Source organism: Globicephala melas, chromosome 15 (genome assembly GCF_963455315.2).
Source record: "Globicephala melas chromosome 15, mGloMel1.2, whole genome shotgun sequence".
NCBI lineage: Eukaryota > Metazoa > Chordata > Mammalia > Artiodactyla > Delphinidae > Globicephala > Globicephala melas.
Window position 1 is genome coordinate 73,143,654 of NC_083328.1, and position 24,937 is coordinate 73,168,590.

Sequence of the window (24,937 nt, forward strand, 5' to 3'; positions counted from 1 at the left end):
TTTCACCATTGGAACGTGTTCAGGTTGGAAGTGGCCTAATTTAATGTATGGTTTTTGAAAGATCCCTCTGGCTGCTGAGTTGGGGAGTGGCTTATAGGATGACTAATGAGAGAAGCAAGGAGAGCAGCTGGGGGACAGCTGCAGTTGTGCAGGTGAAAGGTCACCCAGGGTCTTAGTATTTCATCTCTGGGTTCTCAACATATAACATGGTACTTGGTATCTGTTGTTTGATGAGCAAATATTGACTGCATCCATACTATTGCTAAGCTCTGTTGTGGGTGTTAAGAATATATCAGAGAACAGAAGACACGAAAGCCCTACCTTCACGGAGCTTTCATTCTAGTGAGGAAAAGAGATAATTAGCACCATAAACAAAATTACCTGGTGTTTCCAATGATAGAAAGTGCTACAGAGAGAAATGAAGCAAGGAGGAGGGGTAGGGGAAGCTGGGATTGAAGTAGGTGGGAATTTAAAATAGAGAAATTAGGGAAGGCCTCACTGAAGCAGTGACATTTGGACAATGACCATGGGGGAGGTGAGTGATTTGGATTTTCTGGAAAAAAGTGAGCTAGGCAGAAGAAATAGCAAATGCAAGATCTTTAAGGCCAGAGTGTGCTAGGTATGTTGGAGGGACCCCAAGGAGTCCGGTGTTCCTGGAATACAGTAATGAGTGGATGAGAAGCAGGTGATGAGCTTAGAAGGGGGAGGGGAGGGCAGAGACAGGTTGTATGGGGCTCTTCAGGTAACTGCAAAGAGTTTGGAAGACAGACATAAAGTGACTTGGTTTTTACCAGGATCCCTCTGGCTGCTATGTTGAGAATAGACTCCAGGGGAAAGAGTGGAATGCAAGCAGGGAGAACAGTGAGGAGGCTACTGCAGTAGTCCAGGTGGGAAATGGCGGTGGTGGAGCTAGCAAGTGGTTATTTATTTTATTCTAGTCATGCTCAAGACATTTAATACTGATTAAATATTATTATCTAGTATACAGTCCATATCAAAATTTCCCCCCAAATCCTTTTTATAATAAACAAACAAAACCTGGATTCAGCCAAGGCCCACCTATTGCATTTTTAAAAGAATTAATTAATTTTTATTTTTGGCTGCCTTGGGTCTTTGTTGACGTGCGTGGGCCTTCTCTCTCTTCGTTGTGGTGTGCGGGCTTCTCACTGCAGTGGCTTCTCTTGTTGTGTAGCAACGGCTCTAGGCGTGCGGGCTTCAGTAGTTGTGGCATGCGGGCTCAGTAGTTGTGGCAGGCAAGCTCTAGAGCGCAGGCTCAGTAGTTGTGGTGCACGAGCTTAGCTGCTCCGCCTCATGTGGGATCTTCCCAGGGCCAAGGCTAGAACACATGTCCCTTGCATTGGCAGGTGGATTCCTAACCACTGCGCCACCAGGGAAGCCCTGCATTTGGTTCTCACCTTTCACGCTTGGATATTTTTACGAGTCCAGGCTAGGCATTTTGTAGCATGCCTCACCATTCTGGATATGCCTAATTGTTTTTTTCATAGTTATGTTCAGGTTAGCTTTTTTTTGTTTTTTGGCAACAATACTACGGAGGGGGCGTTACATTTTCCCCACTGCATCATATCAGAAGACGCATAATTTCAGTTTGATCCATTATTGGTGATGCTAAGTGATAGTGACTGGTGATTTGATCGCTTGGTTAGGGTGTTGTCTGCCAGATCGCCCCAGTGCAAAGCCAGCTGTTCCCCTTTGTAGGTGCTGTGTACTCCGTGGGTTGATATTATACTTTGGGACTGAATAAATAGTGAATATACTATTGCCCAACAACCTTTCACCCAGTGACTTTAGCATCTAATGAACAGCCCCGTGGCTTCTGACCTTGTGCCTCAGTTTGCTCATTTGAACACTGAGTCTAACAGTGGTCCCTAAGGGATGCTTGTTTTGAGGATCAGTGCTTGGCACACAATAAACGCTCCATAAGTGTTAGATATTACTGGACAAAAACAAGTATGAAAAAATTAAGGACAAGGCTAGGGTTGCACTCCAGTTCCCCGGATCCCGCCGCGGGTCCCAGGTGGTAAGTGAGCGAAAACGGCCCCAGGGTCCACTCGGCCACGCCCTCGCGCCACGGAAGCCTGACCGGGCGGGACCACCCACCGCCCCGGCCGCGCAAGGCCCCCTGGGACCGGTAGTGCTGGGCGTGGCCGCGAGACTACATATCCCGGCGGCCCCCGCGCCTCGGCTCCCGCGGCTACTGCCTCAGCCCCTCCACTGTAACGGCGGCGGCTGCGGCTGCTGAGTTTGTGGTGGCGGCGGCGGCGGCGGCTGCAGCGGCTGCTGGCTGAGTGCTGAGCGGCGAGTTTCCGATTTAAAGCCGAGCTGCGAGGAAAATGGCGGCGGGCGGTGAGTGGAGATAAAGGAAGAGCGGCGGCGGGCAAGGGGGTGGAGTGCGAGGCGGAGGGAAGAGGGCGAGTCTCCCGGGCTGCGGCGAGCCGGCGGCTCCGGCTCCGCCGAGGCGCTGCGGGACGCGCCGTGCGGGGGGCGCGCGGAGATAGTTTCGGCGTGTCGGGGCCGCGCCGCTTCCTCGCAGCCTGGGGGCGGCCCGCGGCCGGAGGAGGGGTGTCGAGGTTAGGCGGCAGCTGGCTTGGGAGTGCGAGGGGGGTCCCCGCGTGGAGGGGTCACCCCGAGGAGTTTTGGGGGGGACCGCGGGGGTCCATTTTTCCCGCCTGTCCCTAAAGTTTTACCCTCCCGCAGCCCTCGGGGTGCTTTTGAAAGCTCCCCGCGACCCCTCCTCCCGCTGCCTCGGCGTCTCGTAGTTATTCGGAAGAATCGGGGGGGGGAGCCGCACAGACCCCCCGCTCACCCCCAGCCCAGCCTCCAAGTCGTATTGAGAATCGGGTTGGATTTTGTTGCTGTGTTTCCTCCTGCACTTGGGCATTTTAAATATTTTAACACGAATTATCTGCGGGATTTCCATTTTGGGCACGGGTAGGTTCTCAGCAGTTTTTCTCAGTAAAAAGGCATTTTGCTACCTCCGGTGTGAAGGCTGGGAAATGGCAAGTGGAAGTTAATGAATTAAATTTGAGATTGGGCTGTCTTTATTATTACTCTTTTTTTCTTGTCTCCATCTCTAATCTTCTTACGTACATTGATTCAATTTGTGATGGTTTAAGTAGTTTGTCTTAAACATGCTTTAGAAAAACAACCCACGAGTAGTTGGAGGGCTTAGTTGCTTCCTAGGCAGTTTGAGGGCACTCAGGGTGGAAAAGTTAACCAAAAGAGCAGCTGTGAGAGGCAGAGAGCATCGTCTCGAAATCTCACTAGCAGTAGGAGTTGGGGCTTCTCAAATGGAAAGATACGAAAGGTCTGAAATTCTCTCGAAGTCGGAACTTTTTTTTTTTCTCTCTCCTTCCCGAATGTGAAGACTTCCTTCTTGCACTTTTTGAGCAGCAGCGCTTCAAAGCCAACCTGTTTTTGTTATTAAGCCCGTACCGTAAAGAAACAGGAAGGCAAGTACCAGCTGTGTCTTGCTGCAGCGGTTTGAAATGGAGTTGAATGAGATGAGTGAGAGTGCTGGTAGTATTGAGTGAGATTGCTTCATCTCCTTGATTCAGACGCCTGGTCTCGGATCCACCTAACTGGTCCCTGGCTGCAGGAACGCATCACTTATTTGTTGCAGCAGGTTATTTAGAGGATGGGAGGAAAAAAAAAATCGTAAGTCTTGTGATTGACGCATAAACCAAAATGTGAAATGGAAATCTGTAAGTTTGTGTTCTTGAAAACAAATTCAGTTATTGCTTGTTAGTTTAGGATAGGTTATACCCAATATAACTGGTCTAGGGACAACTGGGAGGGTACAAAAAGAAAAACGAACCTCTGTCCTACTCTAAACCCTCCAGTTCCCATTCCCAGGAAGCAACGACTGTTACTGGTTTCTAGAGTATTCTTGGTTTTTGGAATAATTAAAGAATTTTCATTCGAAACACACCCCTGTTGGATACCAAAAGCAGGGAAAAAGAATGAACCAAAGAAAGGGAAGATGGGGTGGGAATACTGCTTTCTCTTTACTGTTTTCAACAATTGTCGATGGCTATTAGAAAAGCTCTTCCAAACTTACTGCTTATGTTGCCTGATCTATTAGCACCCTTAAGGAAATAACAATCTGTGGGGCTTTAGGGTGAAGAACCCTGCCAGGGTTCATTGTTTGTATGTAAGATGAAGCCTCTGTAACATGTAAAATGATATTGAACACTATAGCTTCTGTTACTGGAGGTTGCTTCAGGTTCTGCATTTAAATGAGTAGTAATCTAGATTGCCTGCGATCCTAAATTATAGGGGAATTTTATGTATCGATAGAAATGACTTAACTGTCTAATCAGCATTAAAAAAAGGGCATAGCTTCTGATATATACAAGTACATATCGGACATGAGGATTGTGGACTAAGTGGGAAGCTGTAATGTTTCTAGAGCAGTTACAGGAAATGTTTCTACCATAAAATATTCCTTCACTACAGAGGCTTTGAAAATGCATAACAACCGTAGTATAATTAACAGGATTAAAAAAAAATGTTTTAGAATGCTGGTTTTAAATTTATCAACACTAACTTCATTAAAAAAATTCAATGATATTAAAGATTAGGAGATTAGGGATTATATTAAATATATTTTGAAAGTGAGTATGCTGTGTTTTCCCCATATAGAAATTATTTCTATACATCACCATCCCCCACCCCCAAGCAAATAAATTAGAATTCATTCAATAAAGAGTGAACGTTCTGTTGGACCCTGGACCCTTTTTCTAGGAGTCACGTAAATAAAAAATAGTTGCTGAAATGATTACTTACCAATGCCTTCTTGATTGGTCATTTGAAGTAAACTTTCTTACTATGTCAGGGACATATTAAAGATAAAGAGGTTTATTTTTCTTTTAAATTCAGTCCTTTGAGCATTAGTAGTATAATTCTATATAGAATAGTTCCTTTTAACTTGAAGACTAGTAGGTTTTTGAGAAGTCTTCTAAAAGAATGACTTATATTTTAGCTTGGACAATAGGGTAAGATAAAAAACCCAAACTCCTATTGTCCTATCCCTAATTGGTGTTAAAATAAACGGCTTTAGGGTTTCTTTCTACAATTTTTTTAGACTGTATAATTTCAAGCCTTGGCCAGAGGATGTGGACTACTTTTGCAAACTTTTAATTTGTTGCAAGTTTAGAATGAATATAGCCTCCAGTGGCTGTCTACACAGCCAAGTGACCACACTTTAACACAATTGTTACTCTTTAAATGCTACCTAGGCCTAGAAAAACAAGAGTTGTTGATCATGATTGAAGAGGAACTGGAGTTTCTCAAAGGTTAAACTAGGGAGTACCTGTCCCAGTTTGGTTTGAATTTACTCTGTGGTGTAGAATATTCCTTTTTTGCATTATTGAGTGGTTAAAGCTCTGGGAGCAGGAAATTAGTATTGGAAATGTATGTTAACTTTTCTTTTTCCTCACAGTTCAACACTTTAAGGAAATAGGTGAGTGTATGGTAGTTTAGATTCTCAGGGATAGCATTGAGGTTGAGTGCTGCAGTAAAATGTAGGCATTTTCTTTTCCTTTATGAGTGCTTTTTGGGGTGGGGGAGGGGATTACAAAATGAACCTTTTACAGTTCAGGTGGAGGAGGGGTTCGATTGTACTGAGGTTTATTCCTTCACTTTGTTAATGATAGCTAGGTAAATTCATTTGGCCCATTGGTTTTCTGACAGGGTTTCTGGGAGAAGATTATTTTGGGTTAAGGATATAATTTATCTAGAGCCTAACCTTATTTTCAGCTCCCTAACAAATGATGGAATTGACTTGAATTTAATCGCCTTTCCCTTTCCAATCTTCTGGTGGAAAGTTGTTAAATGAACAGGAAAATTGCCAGAAGATACACAGCAGGAGTTGAAAGGAAGACCTGCAGTGTCTAGAAGGCTGATTTATCCACAAACCGGATAATCTTAGACTACATACTGCCAGTTCCCAATTTCGTCAGTATTAACTCAGTTTGGTAGGTTCTTTGGTCTAGGTCAATTTACAGAGGGACAGTAATAAAGGTTTATTTAACTACCTGTGTAGTAAACTTTGTGGCCTAGAGGAAAAGGAAAGAAGTCTGACCTAACTGGCACAGAGGCTTTACCTGTTTCAAAGAATGCTCTAAGAGCAAATGGACTAGTGTTTCCTGTTTGTCCCTTTTCCTATTTTTCATTAGGAACATCAGTGTCCTATTTTTTCTTTTCTGTTAATATTTTTTATTGATATGTTCTAGGAAAGAGTGTGATTTTACTGTTCACCTATGAAGGAATTCAGAAAATTTTAATCTCTTTAGTTAGAGACTGCAAGTGAGGGTTATGAAACTTCACTTTTTGGAAAGTAGGCTGACTAGATTACTAAATTTAACCTCTTCGTCATCCACATGGTGAGAGAATATTGGCCTGGGTATCACATAGTAATGGATAATCTACTGCTCCCTGCGGCTTTGCTTTTGGTAGCTATGGCAGCTGAGTAGGAGTGGTAGCTGGATAGATGGGAAAGGACTGCAGAAGTCAGCATAATCCTCAATTAGGATAAGCCTCATGGTTAATTGAACGTTGAGTGTACAGGTTAAATCCCATTATAACAAACTCCAGGGGACTAGCTAAATTATTTTGTTGTACTGGGATTGAGCTTTATTGAATATTGTTTGAAATAAATTGGTCTTTTTGTTTTTGTTAGAGATGTGGGAAAATTTTTTATTTGTTTCTTATGGCAAACTGTTTATTGTAACAGTTTGACAAGTTGTTACTCATGAGCCAGTGTGTTTCACCTTCATTTTTAATGCTTTTGCCTTTAAAAAGGAACCCACTGTGAGCTGGGCAGATAATTTATCCCCCATCCTCCCCCCATGTCTCTGTCTAGAGTAGCTCCATTAGTTTATCTCAACAACCAAATAAGTTTATTAGTAAGTACTACTGCCACGATCCAAATGTGGTCATAGGAAATGGGAAATTCCCCAGGTTTCCAGGTGACTGCTGCTGGTCATTTTTTTCTGCCCCTGAAAATTTTAAAAATAAAATATACCTCATTTTAGTGTGAACTATTCTTTGTCAGCAATAATTAAGGTAACCCTTTTCTGTCCAGCTCAATGTAGTTTTAGACCTTTAGATTTCTATATGGTATTGTTAAAAAGAACGAGATGGTAATGTAATCTTTAAGATTCTTCCATATAAATGTGGAATTTTTCAGAAATAGGGTTAATAAACATGAGAAAAATACTGTTCTTATGCTTGGCCAGAAATACACTTTTTTCTTTCTGTCCTCTAGTTTTAGATTGGTGTTTGTCAAACTTCAGGCATTTACATCCTACCTTCATATCTAAAGCTAACATTTTTAGTTTGCTGAGAGCATTTTGATTGGGTGCAGCAAGACATTTTTGAAGTCATTCTTTTAAATAGATGTCCCATGAAGGAGGGAGAATCTGAAAGAGGGAATTTCAAAGCAACCCAACCAGTGTTTTGAAAGTTCTCAAGTCTTAAGAATAATGACTGACTAGTAGGCAGGAAGCCTGCAGTTGTATTGTGGTATTGTTCCTCCATCTTGTGCATTTGAGAACTTGAGTACAAAAGGGGAGAAAGCTTGGGGAAGGGGAAGAAAGGGTTTTAACATACAAGAAAAGGGGAGGGGGGAGACTTTTAGAGTAAATATTCTTTGCTCTTCTGTTTAAGTGAAATCTAAAACCAAGTAATTTTTACTTTGAGAGGAAATGTTTATCAAAATCTAAGTGTCCAAAACCGACATTTTTATAGAAGAGAGTTGTTATTGGTGGAAAGAGCAGTGTGATCATATGCCCAGTTTTAAAACAATTTTAATTAAAAAAACCCTACACGTGAAATCCTTTAAATATTTCCCCCTTTGTTACCTGAGCAGTATCATTTGTTAGCTTGTTATTTTGAAAAGAATAGTACCAGTGAAGAGTTTGAATTTGCAAGTTTGTACTCTGAGATTGCAAATCAACCTCTCTAGGTCTGCTTTTAAATTTATAACACAAAGAGGTGGCGTATATGATCTTCCAAGGTTCCTTGTATTAGAAAATCCTATAAACTTAAAACATCGTATAGATATGTAGAATGGCCTTAAAAATTTTTTTTTTTGTCAAATATCAAATGGATTGAGCAGTTTATGCCAGATAATGGTGTGAAGATGCAGGTTTCTGTGCTGACTCATGAGTGTGGGGACAGGATGACTTTGAGATCCTGACTTCACCATAGTAATATATGCTACAAGGGCAAAATTTGTGTTGTGTGTGTGTGTTGGGGGCCGGGAGGGAGAGACTCTTCAACCTCTTCCTTCTGGTGTAAGAAAATGAAGTCATATTTTCTTTACTCTCAGTAAAGCTGTCATCAGTGAAATGGATTATTGAATTTAAGTCACTCTGTAGAGTAGCTACATCAGCTTGGTTTCGTTTCTAGATTGAAATTTGGCAACTGTATTTGAAAATACTTTAAGGATAACCCAGTTTTCTCTTAACCAGATTGTGTCTAAATTTAGTCTACACACTCTCTGCTCCAACCAGACTCATCTCTCTCCTCTTTTACCTGCCTGGTGGTGGTTGTGTTTTATGACAGTACTTTCATCCCATCCAAGAGAGTCGGCTCCAGTGCTGTCAGAGCAAGTGTTTGGCTGCATCTAGGAAAATCTAACTTCACTAAGTGAGCGAAATAACTCCACACACACATTGCATCTGTTGGAGGGTCAGTGGTATCTTTTCATATGAGACAGGACTATTAGTATATTAAGTTTTACACATAATTTCGCTGGGAACCAGTAACGTTAATTCAGGAAGCTACTTTCAAAGTGCATAACCACATCGAGAATGGTGGAAGCCTTAGGTGTGTGGGCCCCAAATTAGGTGAACCTGAAATCATGAACTTGCCCAGTACCTTCAGTCTCCCTTTTTTTTAACCATAGTACAAAATAGCTCCCACATGTGACTTCTAAAACTGACTTTCATTCTACTGTTCTCTTACCTCTGAGGCCTTAAGCTTCAATCATTTTTTTTTATAGCTTCAGTCATCTTTAATTGGCTACTGCTTGGCTGCTGCCCACTCCCCCATAAACACACATACTTAATCAGTGTTTATTAAGCTTGTACTATTTAAGGCACTCAGTTAAAAAGGTTTTGACCTCCAAGTGCACACAATCAATCAGGTACTCACATCACTTCAGAACAAGGTAATCTGTTTTGCCTATAAAGATCTCGGAGAAGTTCAGTGGAGGAAAGGGACCAGGTGATCAGGATGCAGGGCTTTGAAGAATGACTATGATTTTATTATGGAGAGAGCACAGTTCCTCTTGGTGAGAAATCATTAGCAAGAGTGCAGAGATAAAACATTTCAAGACTTGATTATTTAAATATTCAGTTATGGGGGCTTCCCTGGTGGTGCAGTGGTTAAGAATTTGCCTGCCAATGCAGGGGACTCAGGTTCGAGCCCTGGTCCAGGAAGATCCCACATGCCGTGGAGCAGCTGAGCTCGTGTGCCACAACTACTGAGCCTGCGCTCTGGAGCGGGAGAGCCACAACTGCTGAGCTCGCATGCCACAACTACTAAAGCCCACGTGCCTAGAGCCCATGCTGCGCAACCAGAGAAGCCACCGCAATGAGAAGCCCGCCCACCGCAACGAAGAGTAGCCCCCGCTCGCCGCAGCTAGAGAAAGCCTGCGCACAGCAACAAAGACCCAACGCAGCCAAAAATAAATAAATAAATACATTTATATATAAAAAAATTCAGTCATGTGATTTTGCTTTTTTTTTTTTTTTTTTTGCGGTACGTGGGCCTCTCACTGTTGTGGCCTCCCCCCGTTGCGGAGCACAGGCTCCGGACGTGCAGACTCAGCGGCCATGGCTCACGGGCCCAGCTGCTCTGCAGCATATGGGATCTTCCCGGACCGGGGCATGAATCCGTGTCCCCTGCATCGGCAGGCGGACTCTCAACCACTGCGCCACCAGGGAAGCCCTGATTTTGCTTTTGTAGACTCCTATTGATACATTTTTCTTAAATATATTTTCATTCCAGTTTCTAAAAGTAGTCCAGACCCTTTATTTCTAGATTACTATAATAGCTTTCCAGTTAGTCTCTGCCCTTTCGCTACTCCTGTTCTTCTGCCAGTTTAAACTTTTTAAACATTTTGATCACATTTTTTGCTTAAAAATCTGCAGAGTACAATCCAAATTCCTTAACCTAATGTTCAGTTCTTATCACAGTCTTTTTTTTTTTTTTTAAATCAATCTTTCCCACTTTTGTTGCCCCTTGTTTCAGTCATGCTGATTTTTTCTGCTCTTCTCCCTTGCTATCTAGTCTAGTCATAAGGCCCGGCTCAGATCCTATCTCATTTAAGTAAATTTCCCAGACTACCACAACTGAAAATATACCTCTTATTTCCTGATATGAATCTTAATTATCTCCTTCTGTGCATGAGTATTTATATTTTTAAGGGAGTTTTAAATTTTTTATTTCATTTTATTATTTTAAAAATTTATTTATTTATTTTTGGCTGCATTGGGTCTTAGCTGCTGCGTGCGGGCTTTTCTCTAGTTGCGGCAAGCGGGGGCTACTCTTTGTTGTGGTGCGTGGGCTCTAGGCACGTGGGCTTCAGTAGTTGTGGCACGCGGCTCTGTAGTTGTGGTGCATGGGCTTAGTTGCTCCGGGGCATGTGGGATCTTCCTGGACGAGTGCTCAAACCCGTGTCTCCTGCCTTGACAGGTGGATTCATAACCACTGCGCCAGCAGGGAAGACCAAGAGCCAGTATTTATTGATTGGTAGGACGGATTCAGTCAAATTGTCTATTCTTTGAGATAGGGACCATTACTTTTATAAGCTTTTAAAATCCTCTTTTCAGTGATACTCACTTTAAGTCCCCCCCCAAATGCTTGGTGTTTGAATGTGAAAGTTTCTAGAGTTCAGCTCTCAAGTCAAATTTTCTACTTGGAAATCGAGATAAAATTAGAGTCCTAACGGTTTGCTTGGGACTTGTGTCTCCCTCGAAGAGTTGGCCCAGATAAATCGTGTCTGGGCCTTAGAATACCACATTCTTATTTGCCACTTGCCCTAGGACCGAGCAGTCCTTCTGTAAGTTGCTCAAATGTTTTTATTCAGTACCACTGTTCTTCAAAGAATTGTGTTAAATGTTGTGGGCATTAAAATCCCTTTGTGATCTAGGAGTTTACAATCTAGCTGAGAAATGAGTATAATTGAAAAAACATAGTTGCAGCAACATAAAGTGGTTCAGAAGTTCAGAGGAAGAAAAGGTCATTTTCAGCTGGGATTTTTAAGGAAACTTCATGGAGGAGATGGAGTAGATCTGAACGGAACTAATTGCTGCTTCTAATCTTCTCCCTTGCCCAATTCTTTTATTCTGTAGTGTTTACTTAACATAAAATTATAATGTTTAAAAAATTTCATTTAAAAATATATGTGAGGGCTTCCCTGGTGGCGCAGTGGTTGAGAGTCCGCCTGCCGATGCAGGGGACACAGGTTTGTGCCCTGGTCCTGGAAGATCCCACATGTGGCGGAGCGGCTGGGCCCGTGAGCCATGGCCGCTGAAAAAAAAAAAAAAAAAAATATATATATATATATGTGAAAAAGTGAAAGTAAGGCTCCTGCTACCCCTAGGTCTTTGGTCATTATAGCTACCCCCCCCCCCACCAAGGCTACTACTGTTAGAGGATAATTCTGTACATGGGATTATGGATGTCTCTTTAGTTTCTTTTTTTCTATTCTCTCACCCTCCCTTTTTAATTAACAAATGGGAGCTTCCACTATTTTTATTTAGCAAAAGAACTTGGAGAGCCTTCTATATCTCATATTTTAAAAAGGCTGTATAATATTCCATTGTATGAATGGATATAATTTATTTAACCAGTTCCTCATTGCTGTTTCCAATCTTTTATTATTTTGAATGATGCTACAGTGAACTATATGTAGATCTGTGTGCTGGTATGAGTATGTTTTAGTACAGAAGTCTTAGAAATGAAATTTTTGAATCAAAAGAAACGTACATTTAAAACTTTAATACCACTTACCCAGTTACCTCCAAAGAGGTTATACTAATGCTCTCACCTTTTGTCCATGAGAGTGACTGTTTCTCTTTTTTTGTCCTTTCATGTTGTTTGACTGCTTGAAGGCATGAAATCTTCTGTTGTTCTTTGGCTCAGAGTTTGCAACTGAACTCCTATGGAGTTCCCATAGCCTTTCATAATATGACTCTAATCTACATTTCCAGCATCATCTCCTTAATTCTATCTGTATATCTTATACTTTATTTTTATTATTATTATTATTTTTTTGGCTGCGCCACATGGCTTGTGGAATCCAAGTTCCCTGACCAGGGATTGAACCCTGGCCCTCAGCAGTGAGAGCTCAGAGTCCTAACCACTGGACTGCCAAGGAATTCCCGTATCTGTGTATCTTATACTTTAGTTGCAGTTGTCTCCTTTGCTCTACCTTCCCCCTCTTACCCGAATAAAATTCTCTTTCCTGTGTTCTGATTCATATTCTTAGATATGAAAGATAAAAGCTACCATTTATCGATTGCCTGTGTGCCTGGACCTTGTTCTGTGCTGCATGTACATGATCTCATTTAATAGTCTGGGTTTTTCGATGCAGAGCCCTTTTTTTCTTCTTCAGATGAAGTCATACACAAAACCCTATTCAAAGTAGAAAAGGTGAGTCTTTTAAAATTTATTTTCTAGGTTGAAATTTAAACTGCTTACTGGTTATAAGGACAGTGAAGGTGAAACTTGTAATGAGTATAAAGTTTGAAATTCGGTTATGAAGAGCTATTATGGACCTAAATCCATCTCTGCCTCGAGTTTATTTCTGTATTAAAAAAAACCCAACTCATACATAGATACAGTTCAAGATGGTCTCAGTTCAGAAATATTTTTTGAAATATGTAACAGGTGCACATGGGATAAATTCAAAAGGTACCAAAGGATATACAGTGGAAAGTAAGGCACCTTCCTCAGCTGACTTCCCTATCCCCTGCCCAGAGGCAACCATTGTTACTCTAGGCATATAAATGCATGTGCTTAAAAACTTTAAGTTTAATGAATTTCTCCCATGTTTTGGGAAAAACTTTATATTGAAGTGTAATATACATTCAGAAAAGTGCACAGTACAGTCTGATAAATTTTCATAAAATGAACACCAATGTAACTGGCGCTCAGAAGCCCTCTTCTGGACTGTATACTTTTTAAATGATCTTGGAGAGGTTTCATATCTATATTTATAGCTACTAAGTTCTTTCTAATGGTTACACAGTGTCCCACTGTATGGATATATCATAATTTTTCCAGTTTCATATTACTACAAACAAAGCTGTAAGTGTATTCATACATGTTTCTTTGTTCTCATGTTTTGTTATGAAGTATATAAAAATTTGTAGATGGAGAATGCTACTTTAAAGACTATGAGGGGCTTCCCTGGTGGCACAGTGGTTGAGAGTCCGCCTGCCGATGCAGGGGACACGGATTCATGCCCTGACCTGGGAAGATCCCACATGCCGCGGAGCGGGTGGGCCCGTGAGTCAGGGCCACTGTGCCTGCGCGTCCGGAGCCTGTGCTCCGCAACGGGAGAGGCCACAACAGTGAGAGGCCCGCATACCGCAAAAAAAAAAAAAAAAAAAAAAAGACTATGAATTTAAACTTTTTATAGATACTGCAGCTTGCTCCCTTTAGAGGTTGTATCAGTTGACAAATCCACCAGCAGTGTGTGAAGTGCCTGATTCCCTCATCTCTGAGTAATATATAGTGGCATCAAATTTTATAGTTTGAGAAATTAAAAAAATCTTTTCATGTGTTTCTTCTAGTGCTTTTTTGTTTTTCTTTAACATAAAATAAAAAAATACATAAAAATTAAAAAATGTAAAAAAAAAAAAACCCAGTTAGGATGTCAAACTGGTAGCATAGATTAATGAGGTGTGATAGACTATAATATGTTGTAACTGTATATATTTGTTCCTTTTAGTATATTTAAAGTTGTTTAAAATGTACCTAGGTAACATTTGGGTATGCTGTTTTAAATTTTAGAAATCTGCTTTATTGAGGTGTAATTTACTTATAATAAAATTCAGTCATTTTAAGTGTGCAGCTTGAGGTGTTTTTTTTTTATTTTAAGCAGAGGTCTTCTTAGAAGCCCATATGATTTAAATTTATTTATTTATTTATTTATGGCTGTGTTGGGTCTTTGTTTCTGTGCGAGGGCTTTCTCTAGTGTGGCAAGTGGGGGCCTCTCACTATCGCGGCCTCCCTTGTTATGGAGCACAGGCTCCAGACACGCAGGCTCAGTAATTTTGGCTCACGGGCCCAGTTGCTCCGCGGCATGTGGGATCTTCCCAGACCAGGACTCGAACCTGTGTCCCCTGCATTGGCAGGCAGATTCTCAACCACTGTGCCACCAGGGAAGCCCGCAGCTTGAGTTTTGATGAATGTAAACGGTTTTACCATCACCATAATCAGGATACAGAACACTTCCATCACCCCAGAAAGTTCTTGCTCATTTGCGTTCAGTCCTGTTCGGGGTTTTGTATTCAATCATCCACTGTTCTGCTTTCTATCACTATAGTTTGCTGTTTTCTTTTTTTCTCCAACTTTGAGGTGTAATTGACAATTAATTGCATATATTTAAATTGTACAATTTGGGTTTTGATGTGTATGTCTACCCATGAATCCGTCATAATTACAATAACGGAAACACCTGTTACCTTTGAAGTCCAAAATCTGATCCCTCCTGTATCCCTTTGTAATCCATCCCTCCCCCATCTTCAGGCAATTACTGATCTGCTTGGTGTTACTAAAGATTAACTTGTATTTTTGAGAACTTTTAATATATGGAATTATACATATAGTATGTACATTTTCTTTGGGGGAGGCTGGCTTCTTTCACTTATAGTTATTTAGAGATTTATTCATGTTGCATATGTTAATAGTTTCATTTTTTATTGTTTAGTACTATTGCGTTGTATAGGTATATCACAAGTTATTTATCCATTCACCTATTAAACAGTTGGGTTGTGTCCAGTTTTTGGTTATCAAAAATAGAGCTTTTATGACATTTGTGTTGCAAGGCTTTGTGTGAACAAATGGTTTCATTACTTTTGAGTAAGTGTCCAGGAATGGCATGGCTGGGTTATATGCTAAGTGTATGTTTAACATTTAAAAATTTTAAGAAACTGCCACTTGTTTCTCAACACGATTGTACCATTATATATTTCTCCCAGCAGTGTATGATAGTTCAGGTTGTTTCACATCCTCATCAGCACTTGGTATGGTGAGTCTTTCTGATGCTTGCCGTTCTAGTGGGTATATAGTGGTAGCTCATTGTGGCTTTGAGTTTTCCTAATGACTGATGATGTTGAATATATTTTTATGTGCTTACTTGCCATTGGTATATCTTTTCTGGTGAAGTGTCTGTTCATATCTTTTGCCCATTTTTTTTTTTTTTTTTTGCCGTACGCGGGCCTCTCACTGTTGTGGCCTCTCCCGTTGCGGAGCCCAGGCTCCGGATGCGCAGGCTCAGCGGCCATGGCTCACGGGCCCAGCCGCTCCGCGGCATGTAGGATCTTCCCGGACCAGGGCACGAACCCGTGTCCCCTGCATCGGCAGGTGGACCCTCAACCACTGTGCCACCAGGGAAGCCCTCTTTTGCCCATTTTTGAGTTGGGTTTATGTTACTGAGATGTAAGACTTCTTTTATTCCAGGTACAAAACCTTTTTTGGATATGTGTTTTAGAAATATTTGAGTCTGTGGTTTGTCTTTCCATTTTCATAAGTTTTTGGAAGAGTAGAAGTTTTTAATTGCTATTGGAATTCAATTTATTGATTTTTGTGTTGCAGTTAAGAAATCTTTGCTAAAGATTTTTCTCATTTTTTTTCCTGTAAGTTTTATAGTTGTAGCTCTTAAATTTAGGTCTCTGACCTATTTGAGGTAATTGCTGTATATGATGTGAGGTAAGTGGTGAGGTTCATATTTTGCTACATTGTATTGAACTTTTCCAGCACCATTTGTTGAAAAGGTTATACATTCCCCATTGAATTGATTTGGCACCTTTGTTGAAATTCAAATAGTCAAATATGTGTAGGTCAATTTTTGGAGTCTCTTCTGTTCCATTGATATATATTTCAATCTGTCTCTACTCCAGCCTTGAAATCAGATAGGGGAAGTCCTCCAACTTTTTCTTTTTTTAAAAAATTATTTTGGGTATTTTAGATCCTTTGCATTTCCATATATTTGTTAAAATCTTACCGATTTATGCAAAATGTCTGTTGTGATTTTGATTGTGATTGCATTGAATCAGTTGATCAGTTTGGGAAGAATGGATTTCTTAAAAATATTGTCTTTTCCATGAACATGTTATATATATATCTCCATTTTTTTGGGTCTTCTTTAATTTCTCTTTAACAGTGATTTGTAGTTGTCAGCGTACAATCTTATATAATCTTTTGTCAAATTTATCATTAAGTTTTATATATATATATATATTTTTTTTTTGCGGTACTGGGCCTCTCACTGTTGTGGCCTCTCCCGTTGCGGAGCACAGCCTCCGGACGCGCAGGCTCAGCGGCCATGGCTCACGGGCCTAGCCGCTCCGCGGCATGTGGGATCTTCCCGGACCGGGGCACGAACCCATGTCCCCTGCATCGGCAGGCGGACTCTCAACCACTGCGCCACCAGGGAAGCCCCACAGTTAGTATTAATATTACATTATTGTAACCTTAAATCACCTATCTTCCCAGACACTTCTTTTTCTTTACTCGAATAGAGTGACACCTTAATTTACTAACCAGTCCCCTTACCCTAATTTGAACATACGTATTTTAATTCTTTTCTGTCTGATTTATTCTTTTTGTCATGCTGGGATTTTGGAACATTTTGCAACTTACATTTAAGAAGGCTCATTTAAAAAAACCAGTGGAAATTTCCAGCTTAAAAAAAAAATCCAACTATTGGTCTAATAACTGCTTTGCAGGAAGAAAGAAATATGAAAAAGAACCACAGACATTCTGGATGTCAGCCTGTGAAATTTTCCACTATTTCCCGTAATAACATGCAGGCATGCTTTTACTGCTGGATTCAGCGCAACTGCAGTTGCACTCTGAGTGGAATTTGAAGCTACTCTATCAATGATAAAATGGCATCTGGCCAGCTTTTAGTGAGCAGTGCATAAATTCACACATCATACTGTTATGTTTGTTTCATCTCTGCCTGGATAGCGTGGCCATAAAACTGAACTTGGAAAGTTATTTAAAAATCTTGATTCCAAAATTTCTGTTAGTTTTAAGTGTATTTTGATTTTTAAATATTCAGTAGGTTTATTATATAGCTGAGAATATAGATATATAAAGTCATTCTTTTAGTCATAATACTGTGTACATTTTTAGAGGATTTTATACTATATTGAAGAATGCTCAGAAAATTAAAAGAAAGTTTAAAAATTTGCATAAGCTCAATATTAACTTGGTGTGATTCAAGAAACACTTTAGGGCTTCCCTGGTGGCGCAGTGGTTGAGAATCTGCCTGCTAATGCAGGGGACACGGGTTCGTGCCCCGGTCCGGGAAGATCCCACATGCTGCGGAGCAACTGGGCCCGCGGGCCACAACTACTGAGCCTGCGCGTCTGGAGCCTGTGCTCCACAACAAGAGAGGCTGCGATAGTGAGAGGCCCGCGCACCACGATGAAGAGTGGCCCCTGCTTGCCACAACTAGAGAAAGCCCTGGCACAGAAACGAAGACCCAACACAGCAAAAATAAATAAAATAAATTAAAAAAACAAAGAAACACTTTAATCTCTATTTCAGGTTCTTATTAATCTTTTCAAAGAGTCAGTAGGCTTTATATTAAAACTGATAACTGTTTTTACTTTGCTTTTTCAAATTTAAAGGCAAACAGTATTACACTCTTTTCCTAATGAGGGAAGTCCAGGTTGCCCAGTTCTATAAGCTGGCAAAGCAGAATGATGATGAGTAGATTACAAATACTGTACTGTAATCACCCACTTCTACCTTGTTTCATCTCTTTCATGGCAAATGCCTAACAGTGGTGTTAAGGAATGAAATAAAAAAATTCAGATTTCATTAATTTAAACTCAAGCATTTCTGCAGTGGGGAATTTGAGCATTCAAAGTGATACAACAGATGTACATATCTTAGTGTTTTAAGACTTTGTAAGTCACGTTTTGGAAATAAAGGCATATGATGTGTATCTTTTTCAGGACTATTAGGTCTTACATTTGAACAAGAACAGCTTTGTGACATAACCGTGGCCTCCACCCCTTCCCTGTGATCTATTCCTCCACCCTTGTACAGTCTCACCCTTCCTCTTGACCTCGCCTATCTGTAACTCTCCTCCTGTCCTATTCACGCACTTCCTCTTCTCAGCCCTCATGCTATCTGCGACTGTTTTATCCCTTTCCTCTCAGCCTAAATTTTCTTCTGGCCCATAACCTTTTTTTTTCTTTGTCAACTTTCCATCCTTCAAGTCTGTCACTTTTTCTAGTTGCTCGCTGTTAACCAAGTCTCTTCTTTACCTTTGGAAGGCTTCTTTGCTCCAAGTTTCTCTGCGTCTGTCAGAGTGATTTTCTTTCTTTGAACCATCGAACACACACATCCTCACACTCTCCCAAATCTTTTAACTCTTTATTTCTGCCTCCATGTTTCGATTTATTTTACAGAGATTTACTGAGTGCTAGCCATGTGTCAGGCTTTTCTCTAGATGTTAGGGATATACCAGTGATCAGAATGGCTGTGGGGAAAAAAAAGCTGCATAAGGGGACCAGAAACTGGTGTGTGTGTGTGTGTGTGTGTGTGTGTGTGTGTGTGTGTGTGTGTGTGTGTGTGTGTGTGTGTGTGTGTGTGTGTGTGTGTGTTGTGGGGTTTACATTTTAGATGGGTAGTCATGGTAACCGGTAACCTTCTCTGAGAAAGTAACATTTGAGCAAAGAGGCCAGGAAGAAGTAAGCCTTGTGAATATTGGCGGGGTGGGAGCATTGGGTACAGAGGAAACAGCCAGTGCAAAGACCCTTTGCTGTATTTGAAGAATAGCAAGGTAGCCGTTGTGCTGGAGCACAGTGAACAAAGGAATAAGTAGTAAGAGAAGAAATCTGAAGGGTAGCAGTGGGACCTTGTAAGCAGTTGTAATGTCTTCAGCTTTTAGTTTGAGCAAAGTGGGGAACCACCACAGTTTTTAATGTTTGGTATTGCAAAAAGGTTTTGTGATCATTATCCTTCCCCCACCCCGTTAAAGCATTTCGTTTTTTAAATTACAGAAGTAACTCATGTTTATGTGGAGAATACAGAAAAATACAAAGGAGAAAGTAAAGAAATCAAAGAACAAATAAAGAGGGACTTCCCTGGCGGTCCAGTGGTTAAGACTTCGCACACCAATGCAGGGGGTGCGGGTTCGATCCCTGTTGGGGGAACTAAGATCCCACATGCCTCACAGCCAAAACATAAAAAAAAAAAAAGCAATATTGTAGCAAATTCAGTCAAGACTTAAAAAAAAAAAAGAACAAATAAAGATTACCAGTATAACTCATCATCCATTATTGAAGATTTTGTGTCTATCTTCCCACTCATTTTTCTCTATCACACATACCGCACGTGCATCTCCTGCCCTGTAGGGTTTTATCGGAGAGCAAATAAACTGAATTAGGCTTTACAGAGATCCCTCCAGCTGCTTTGTGAAAAATAGCCTATAAGAGGGCAGGAGGTAGGGAGACCTATTAGAAGGATTTTACAGTAATCCAGGTATGAGGTAATGTGGCTTGGACCTTGGAGGTGGCAGTGGAGGTGATAAGAAGTGATCCTATTCTGTATATATTTGAAGGGAGAGTCAACAGAATTTTGCAATGGATTCAGAGTGGGGCATGGCTGGGTGGGGCGGGGCCTGGTGGGAGAGAAGGACAGAAGAGTCAAGGGTGACTCAAAAGTTTTTGGCTTAAGTGACTAGAGATCTTTGGTTTCATTTTTCTTTCTTGTCAAACTACCCATCCAGGGTTCAATTCTGGCTCTTTTATTATGTGTTTTTCCTGTTCATTTAAGCTCGTGATTATTTCTTTCACCAAGCTTCTAATCTGCTCTCCTCTGCTTGGCGCTTGGGATACACCACAAGATGTTATATATAACAAATTGTTTCATTAGTATTAGTCTTCCTAACTAGGTAGTGAGCAGCGTTTTATTGGACTGTGCTGAATTTGTGAATCTGCTCTGGGACTCCTAACTTTCTGAGTACATTGTGGGCATTCAGTTGTTGCTTAATTGTACACGCCTCAGGCTTGAGAACAAGATACGAGAAAAATCTTAAAGTAAATGCCCGCTCTAGCTTTACTTTGGCATCCTGGCATCTTTGCAGGATGAATTGTTTTTGATAGTTATTTTCTGTCTAAAAATACCATCATTTTTATTTCCATGAAATGTTACGTATTTTCTTGAATTCAGCAGTATGAAGACTTGTTTTTTAAATAATGAATGTTTATTGCTTACCTGATACACGTAAACCTTCTTTGGAGATAGAAAGATGAGTGAGAAAATGTCCCTGCCCAGGAAGGAGCTTATGCTTTGGTATGGACAGCATAACCTATATACCAATGTATGTCTCCTTTATAACATAACACTGTATTATGATTAATGCAAAACAAATTGTTATAATGCCTTTGGCATTCTAAAGATTGTAGGAGTTCTTTGCCTCTTTACTAAATGTTGCTAAACTTCTGTGCTTGGGTTCTTATTTATTTATTTATTTTTTAACATCTTTATTGGGGTATAATTGCTTTACAATGGTGTGTTAGTTTCTGCTTTATAACAAAGTGAATCAGTTATACATATACGTATGTTCCCATATCTCTTCCCTCTTGCGTCTCCCTCCCTCCCACCCTCCCTATCCCACCCCTCCAGGCTGTCACAAAGCACCGAGCCAATATCCCTGTGCCATGCGGCTGCTTCCCACTAGCTATCTACCTTACGTTTGTTAGTGTGTATATGTCCATGACTCTCTCTCACCCTGTCACAGCTCACCCTTCCCCCTCCCCATAACCTCAAGTCCGTTCTCTAGGAGGTCTGCGTCTTTATTCCTGCCTTACCCCTAGGTTCTTCATGACATTTTTTTTTCTTAAATTCCATATATATGTGTTAGCATACGGTATTTGTCCCTTTCTTTCCGACTTACTTCACTCTGTATGACAGACTCCAGGTCCATCCACCTCATTACAAATAGCTCAATTTCGTTTCTTTTTATGGCTGAGTAATATTCCATTGTATATATGTGCCACATCTTCTTTATCCATTCATCCGATGATGGGCACCCAGGCTGTTTCCATCTCCGGGCCACTGTAAATAGAGCTGCAATGAACATTCTGGCACATGACTCTTTGAATTTCGGTTTTCTCAGGGTATATGCCTAGTAGTGGGATTGCTGGGCCACATGGTAGTTCTATTTGTAGTTTTTTAAGGATTGGGTTCTTATTTTTAGAAATAGTTTTTCAGACTGTTGCTACCCGCTGATGTCAAGTGTGCTTACCACCCCCTCCCCTGCTTTTTACTTTTATTTGCATGAGATTTTTTGGGAAGACTTATTTTACATCAATATTCTTTCTTTTTTTTTTATCCAAGAGAATCTGATGTTTAAATCTTTAACTACAGTTAACAACAAATCTTTAACTACAAGCTTTGGAAAAATGATTTGTTGACATACAATGTAAGATGATTTTTAAAAAATTTGCTTAGAAAATGATTTGCTGACACATCATAAGGTGATTTTTTGAAATATAATTTTCTCTGTCTCCTTGAGTTGTGTTTTACAAATAACCAAAATTCCTCTCTTTCAAATAAATCTATGTTTTATTTTCAGTAACTAGAGATGACTATCCGCCCCCCCCTTTTGTTTTTTTAACTTTTAGCATCTGTTCTGGCTCTTCTGCTTTTTCCCAAACCTTTACTTAAATAAGCAAAAAAAAAAAAAGCTTGGATGCCCTGCTTTGCTTCCAGGACTTCATTTTGTGTTTTCGGTAAGATTTTCTCTGAAAATCTAGGTAGTGTTGCCTAGGAAGTTTTGTGTTTTAGTGTCTTTCTTTGTTTGCTTAGCTTTTTCAGTTTTGGGGACAATATGTTAACTCAGTTGTGCTTTTTGACTTTTCCTTTCTATAGAAAGTATGTGTGCTAATAGAACGTAAAGTCTTTGAGGGCTGGGATTTATTTTGTTCACTGCTACTATATCTTTAGTGCTTAGAATGGTGGCATGCACATAGTAGGTACTCAAATATTAGTTGAATGAATTCAGAGTAGCAGTAGCAACAGTTCCTATTTATTGAGCATGTACTATATGGCGAAGTGCTAGGCACTTTGAATGGATTAAGTGGCATGTACATCTTATTGCATGAGCTGTTTCCCAGCCATATGATAGTGTATGAATGGGTGTGAGGGAGGAAGGAGAACAGCTGCCAGCTGTTAACCAAATTTAATCAAGTTTAAGATGCCATGTTATACAATGCATTATTTTATCTACCACTAGGTAAGGAAAAGTAGAACTGCTAACTATGGGATATTGTCAATAGCATGACACATTCTGATTTGAAAGATGTAAAAACATGAAAAAAAATCTAAGAAATTCTGTGGTAAATTAGCTATACCTCAATTTAAAAAAAAGTGAAAAAAATGGAAGAATCGCTAAAATAAGGAATATCAGCAGTTTTACGTAAACTCTCATTTAAAGATCACAGAGCCTTCAATAGGTAGGCATCATTATTCTCATTTTAGAGATGAAGAAATTGAAGGTTAGAGGATAAGTACATAGGTTCTCAAGCTAGAGGATCCAAATCGAGGCCATTCTCTTTTTACCACTCCACATTGCTTCAGGAGTCAGCGCAGCAAAATAGTGCATTGGCCCATCAGCTCTGGCTTGAAGATTCTTAGGTGGCCTGGCTTTAAATGTTTTCTTAATGTAACTGATTTTTTGTCTTTTCTTTTTTGAAATCAACAAATAGCTTAGTATTTACTATGTGCCAGCTACTCTGTTTGTATTTTTATGTGTATACAAAACAATATAAGGCCTTATCTTTTTCTCTCAAGGAATTTAGTCTGTTTGGGGAGATGAGAAATAAACATGAAAGTTAGATAAGTAGAGAAGATTTAAACAGCATTTCAGAGAATAATGAAAGAGGTTTAACAAGGCAATGCAGGATTAATTGCTAAATAAATTGTACAAATAATCGCTTTTGGAGTTCAGAGGAAGGAGAGATCGCTTGAGGCCGGAGTAATCCAGGGAAGGATTTAAGTGAATTCCTGGGAGATAGTTTCAGTTAGATTATTTACTTACTTTAAAATTATATTAATGCATGTTACACATGGAATTGCAAGCTGTTGAACATGAAGAATTTTGGTACATTAAGTTTTTTCTCTCTGTATGAGAGTAAAGGAACTGCCTGCCCTAGAAAAGTAAAAGGCATCACGTGTTATCAAGGAGATAGGGAAAGTACATTTAAGAAGAAGGACCTTTGGGGGAAAAAGAAGGAACTCTCCTTCCCGAATGCCTTGCTTGCTGTGCCCCTCTTGCCACATTTTTACAGTCAGTTGCACTTTTGAACCATTACCAAGATACCTTCTGTGGCTCTTAGAGTTCATGATGAACTTCTAAAGGTTGGAAGCAAGCATTAACTCCCTTTATGTTATTCGTGTTTCCTGTATTTTGAAATAGGAGCTCTTAGTTAAAGATGCACAGTACACAAAGAATAGTCCACTGTGTTTCAGAAGTATATGACTGGCAGTGTTTCTGATTACATTCCTGAATCAGACACAGAACTCAACATTGGGTTGTAAAGTGTGTTAACTTGTTTTACAGACCAGTCAAAAGCAAAACAGTGAAGGCTTGGAAAGCAAGAGAATTGCATTTGGACCTTGTTGGATAGTCTTGGGCATTTTATTTAACCTTCTAAGTTAGGTCACATCTATGCTTCTTTCCCTATGTTTTTTGGAATATTTTTTTCTTATTTTTTTTAAAATTGGTAATACGTGTAGAAGGCTAACAAAATTCAAACTCTACAAAAGGCTATGAAGTGAGGGTTCCTTCCACTTTCTTTCGTTTCCTAATTCCTCAGAGGCAATCACTGTTAACATTTTACTTTTGTGTATATTCACAAACATCTATATATATTTTTTCTTTTTTTTGTAGAAGTTTAGTTGATTTACAATGTTTTGCCATATCTATATGTTTTTATAATCTATATATCTACTGTTTTTATAAGCACAAGTAGTAGCATATTAAAAACCATTGTCTTGCACCTTGTTGCATTTAACATTATATTTTGCAAATGGTTTCATATCAGTGCATGCAGGTCTAGTTCCTTTTCTTTTTTAGCAGATTGTTTTATTAATGTGCTGTAATTAATTTAACCAGTTTATCATTGATGGACTAATATGTTGCATATAACAACAGAGAGTGCTGCAGTGAATTTTCTTATATACATTTTATTGTAGTTTATATTTGCATCTCCAATATTAGGAATGAGATAAAACATTCTCCCCCACCCTCTAAATGTTTAAAGGGCATTTGTATTTTCTTATTCTATAAACTCTTTCTTGTCTACTTTTCTTTAGGTTATTGGTGTTTTTCTTACCGATTATTTTCATAAAATAAATTTTGTATATTGAAAAAAGGCATTTGCCTTTGAAAAATACCTGTTGCAGATACTTCAGTGCCTTTTTAAATAGTAGTTGTACTTTTTTTGGCAGATAAATATTGCTTAATTTTACATTAAAATGCCCCCTTTTCCACTATTTTTCATTAAATTCTTTATAGTTCATTTGTACATTTTTATACAAGATGAAGTTAAACTTTTTAATATACATTTTGTACATAATATACCGAATTTTACTGTGTAAAATATACATAACATAAAATTTACCACTTTTAAGTGTATAATTTAGT

General features: G+C 39.7%; 2 protein-coding genes across 5 annotated transcripts in view; one reads left to right on the forward strand and one right to left on the reverse strand.

Annotated features, from left to right (window-relative positions):
• Positions 1-1,991: 1,991 nt before the first annotated feature.
• Positions 1,992-2,938, reverse strand: LOC138842352 (class A basic helix-loop-helix protein 9-like). The gene is made up of 2 exons (XM_070043727.1): positions 2,706-2,938; positions 1,992-2,604 (listed from the first exon to the last, which is right to left on the reverse strand). Exons 1-2 carry the CDS (start codon positions 2,936-2,938, stop codon positions 1,992-1,994), a joined length of 846 nt encoding a protein of 281 aa, XP_069899828.1.
• The window catches only part of NCOA3 (nuclear receptor coactivator 3), a 122,795-nt gene continuing 100,082 nt past the window's right edge, over positions 2,225-24,937 (forward strand). For 3 of the 4 annotated variants that reach the window (XM_030848785.2, XM_030848789.2, XM_060284906.1), the window contains exon 1: positions 2,225-2,364. The gene's annotated coding sequence lies outside the window, so the exon portion shown is untranslated. The remainder of the gene's footprint in view (positions 2,365-24,937) is intronic. The other variant, XM_060284905.1, reaches the window with a different exon arrangement.

What these genes read in the sequence shown, in the direction of transcription:
- LOC138842352 (XM_070043727.1), bottom strand. Translation starts at nt 2,938, where the DNA reads ATGGAAATCCCGCAGATAATTCGTGTTAAAATATTTAAAATGCCCAAG. An exon ending in ACCCCGAGGGCTGCGGGAGG is followed by an intron (nt 2,605 to 2,705) that starts GTAAAACTTTAG and finishes CGCACTCCCAAG; the next exon opens with CCAGCTGCCGCCTAACCTCG.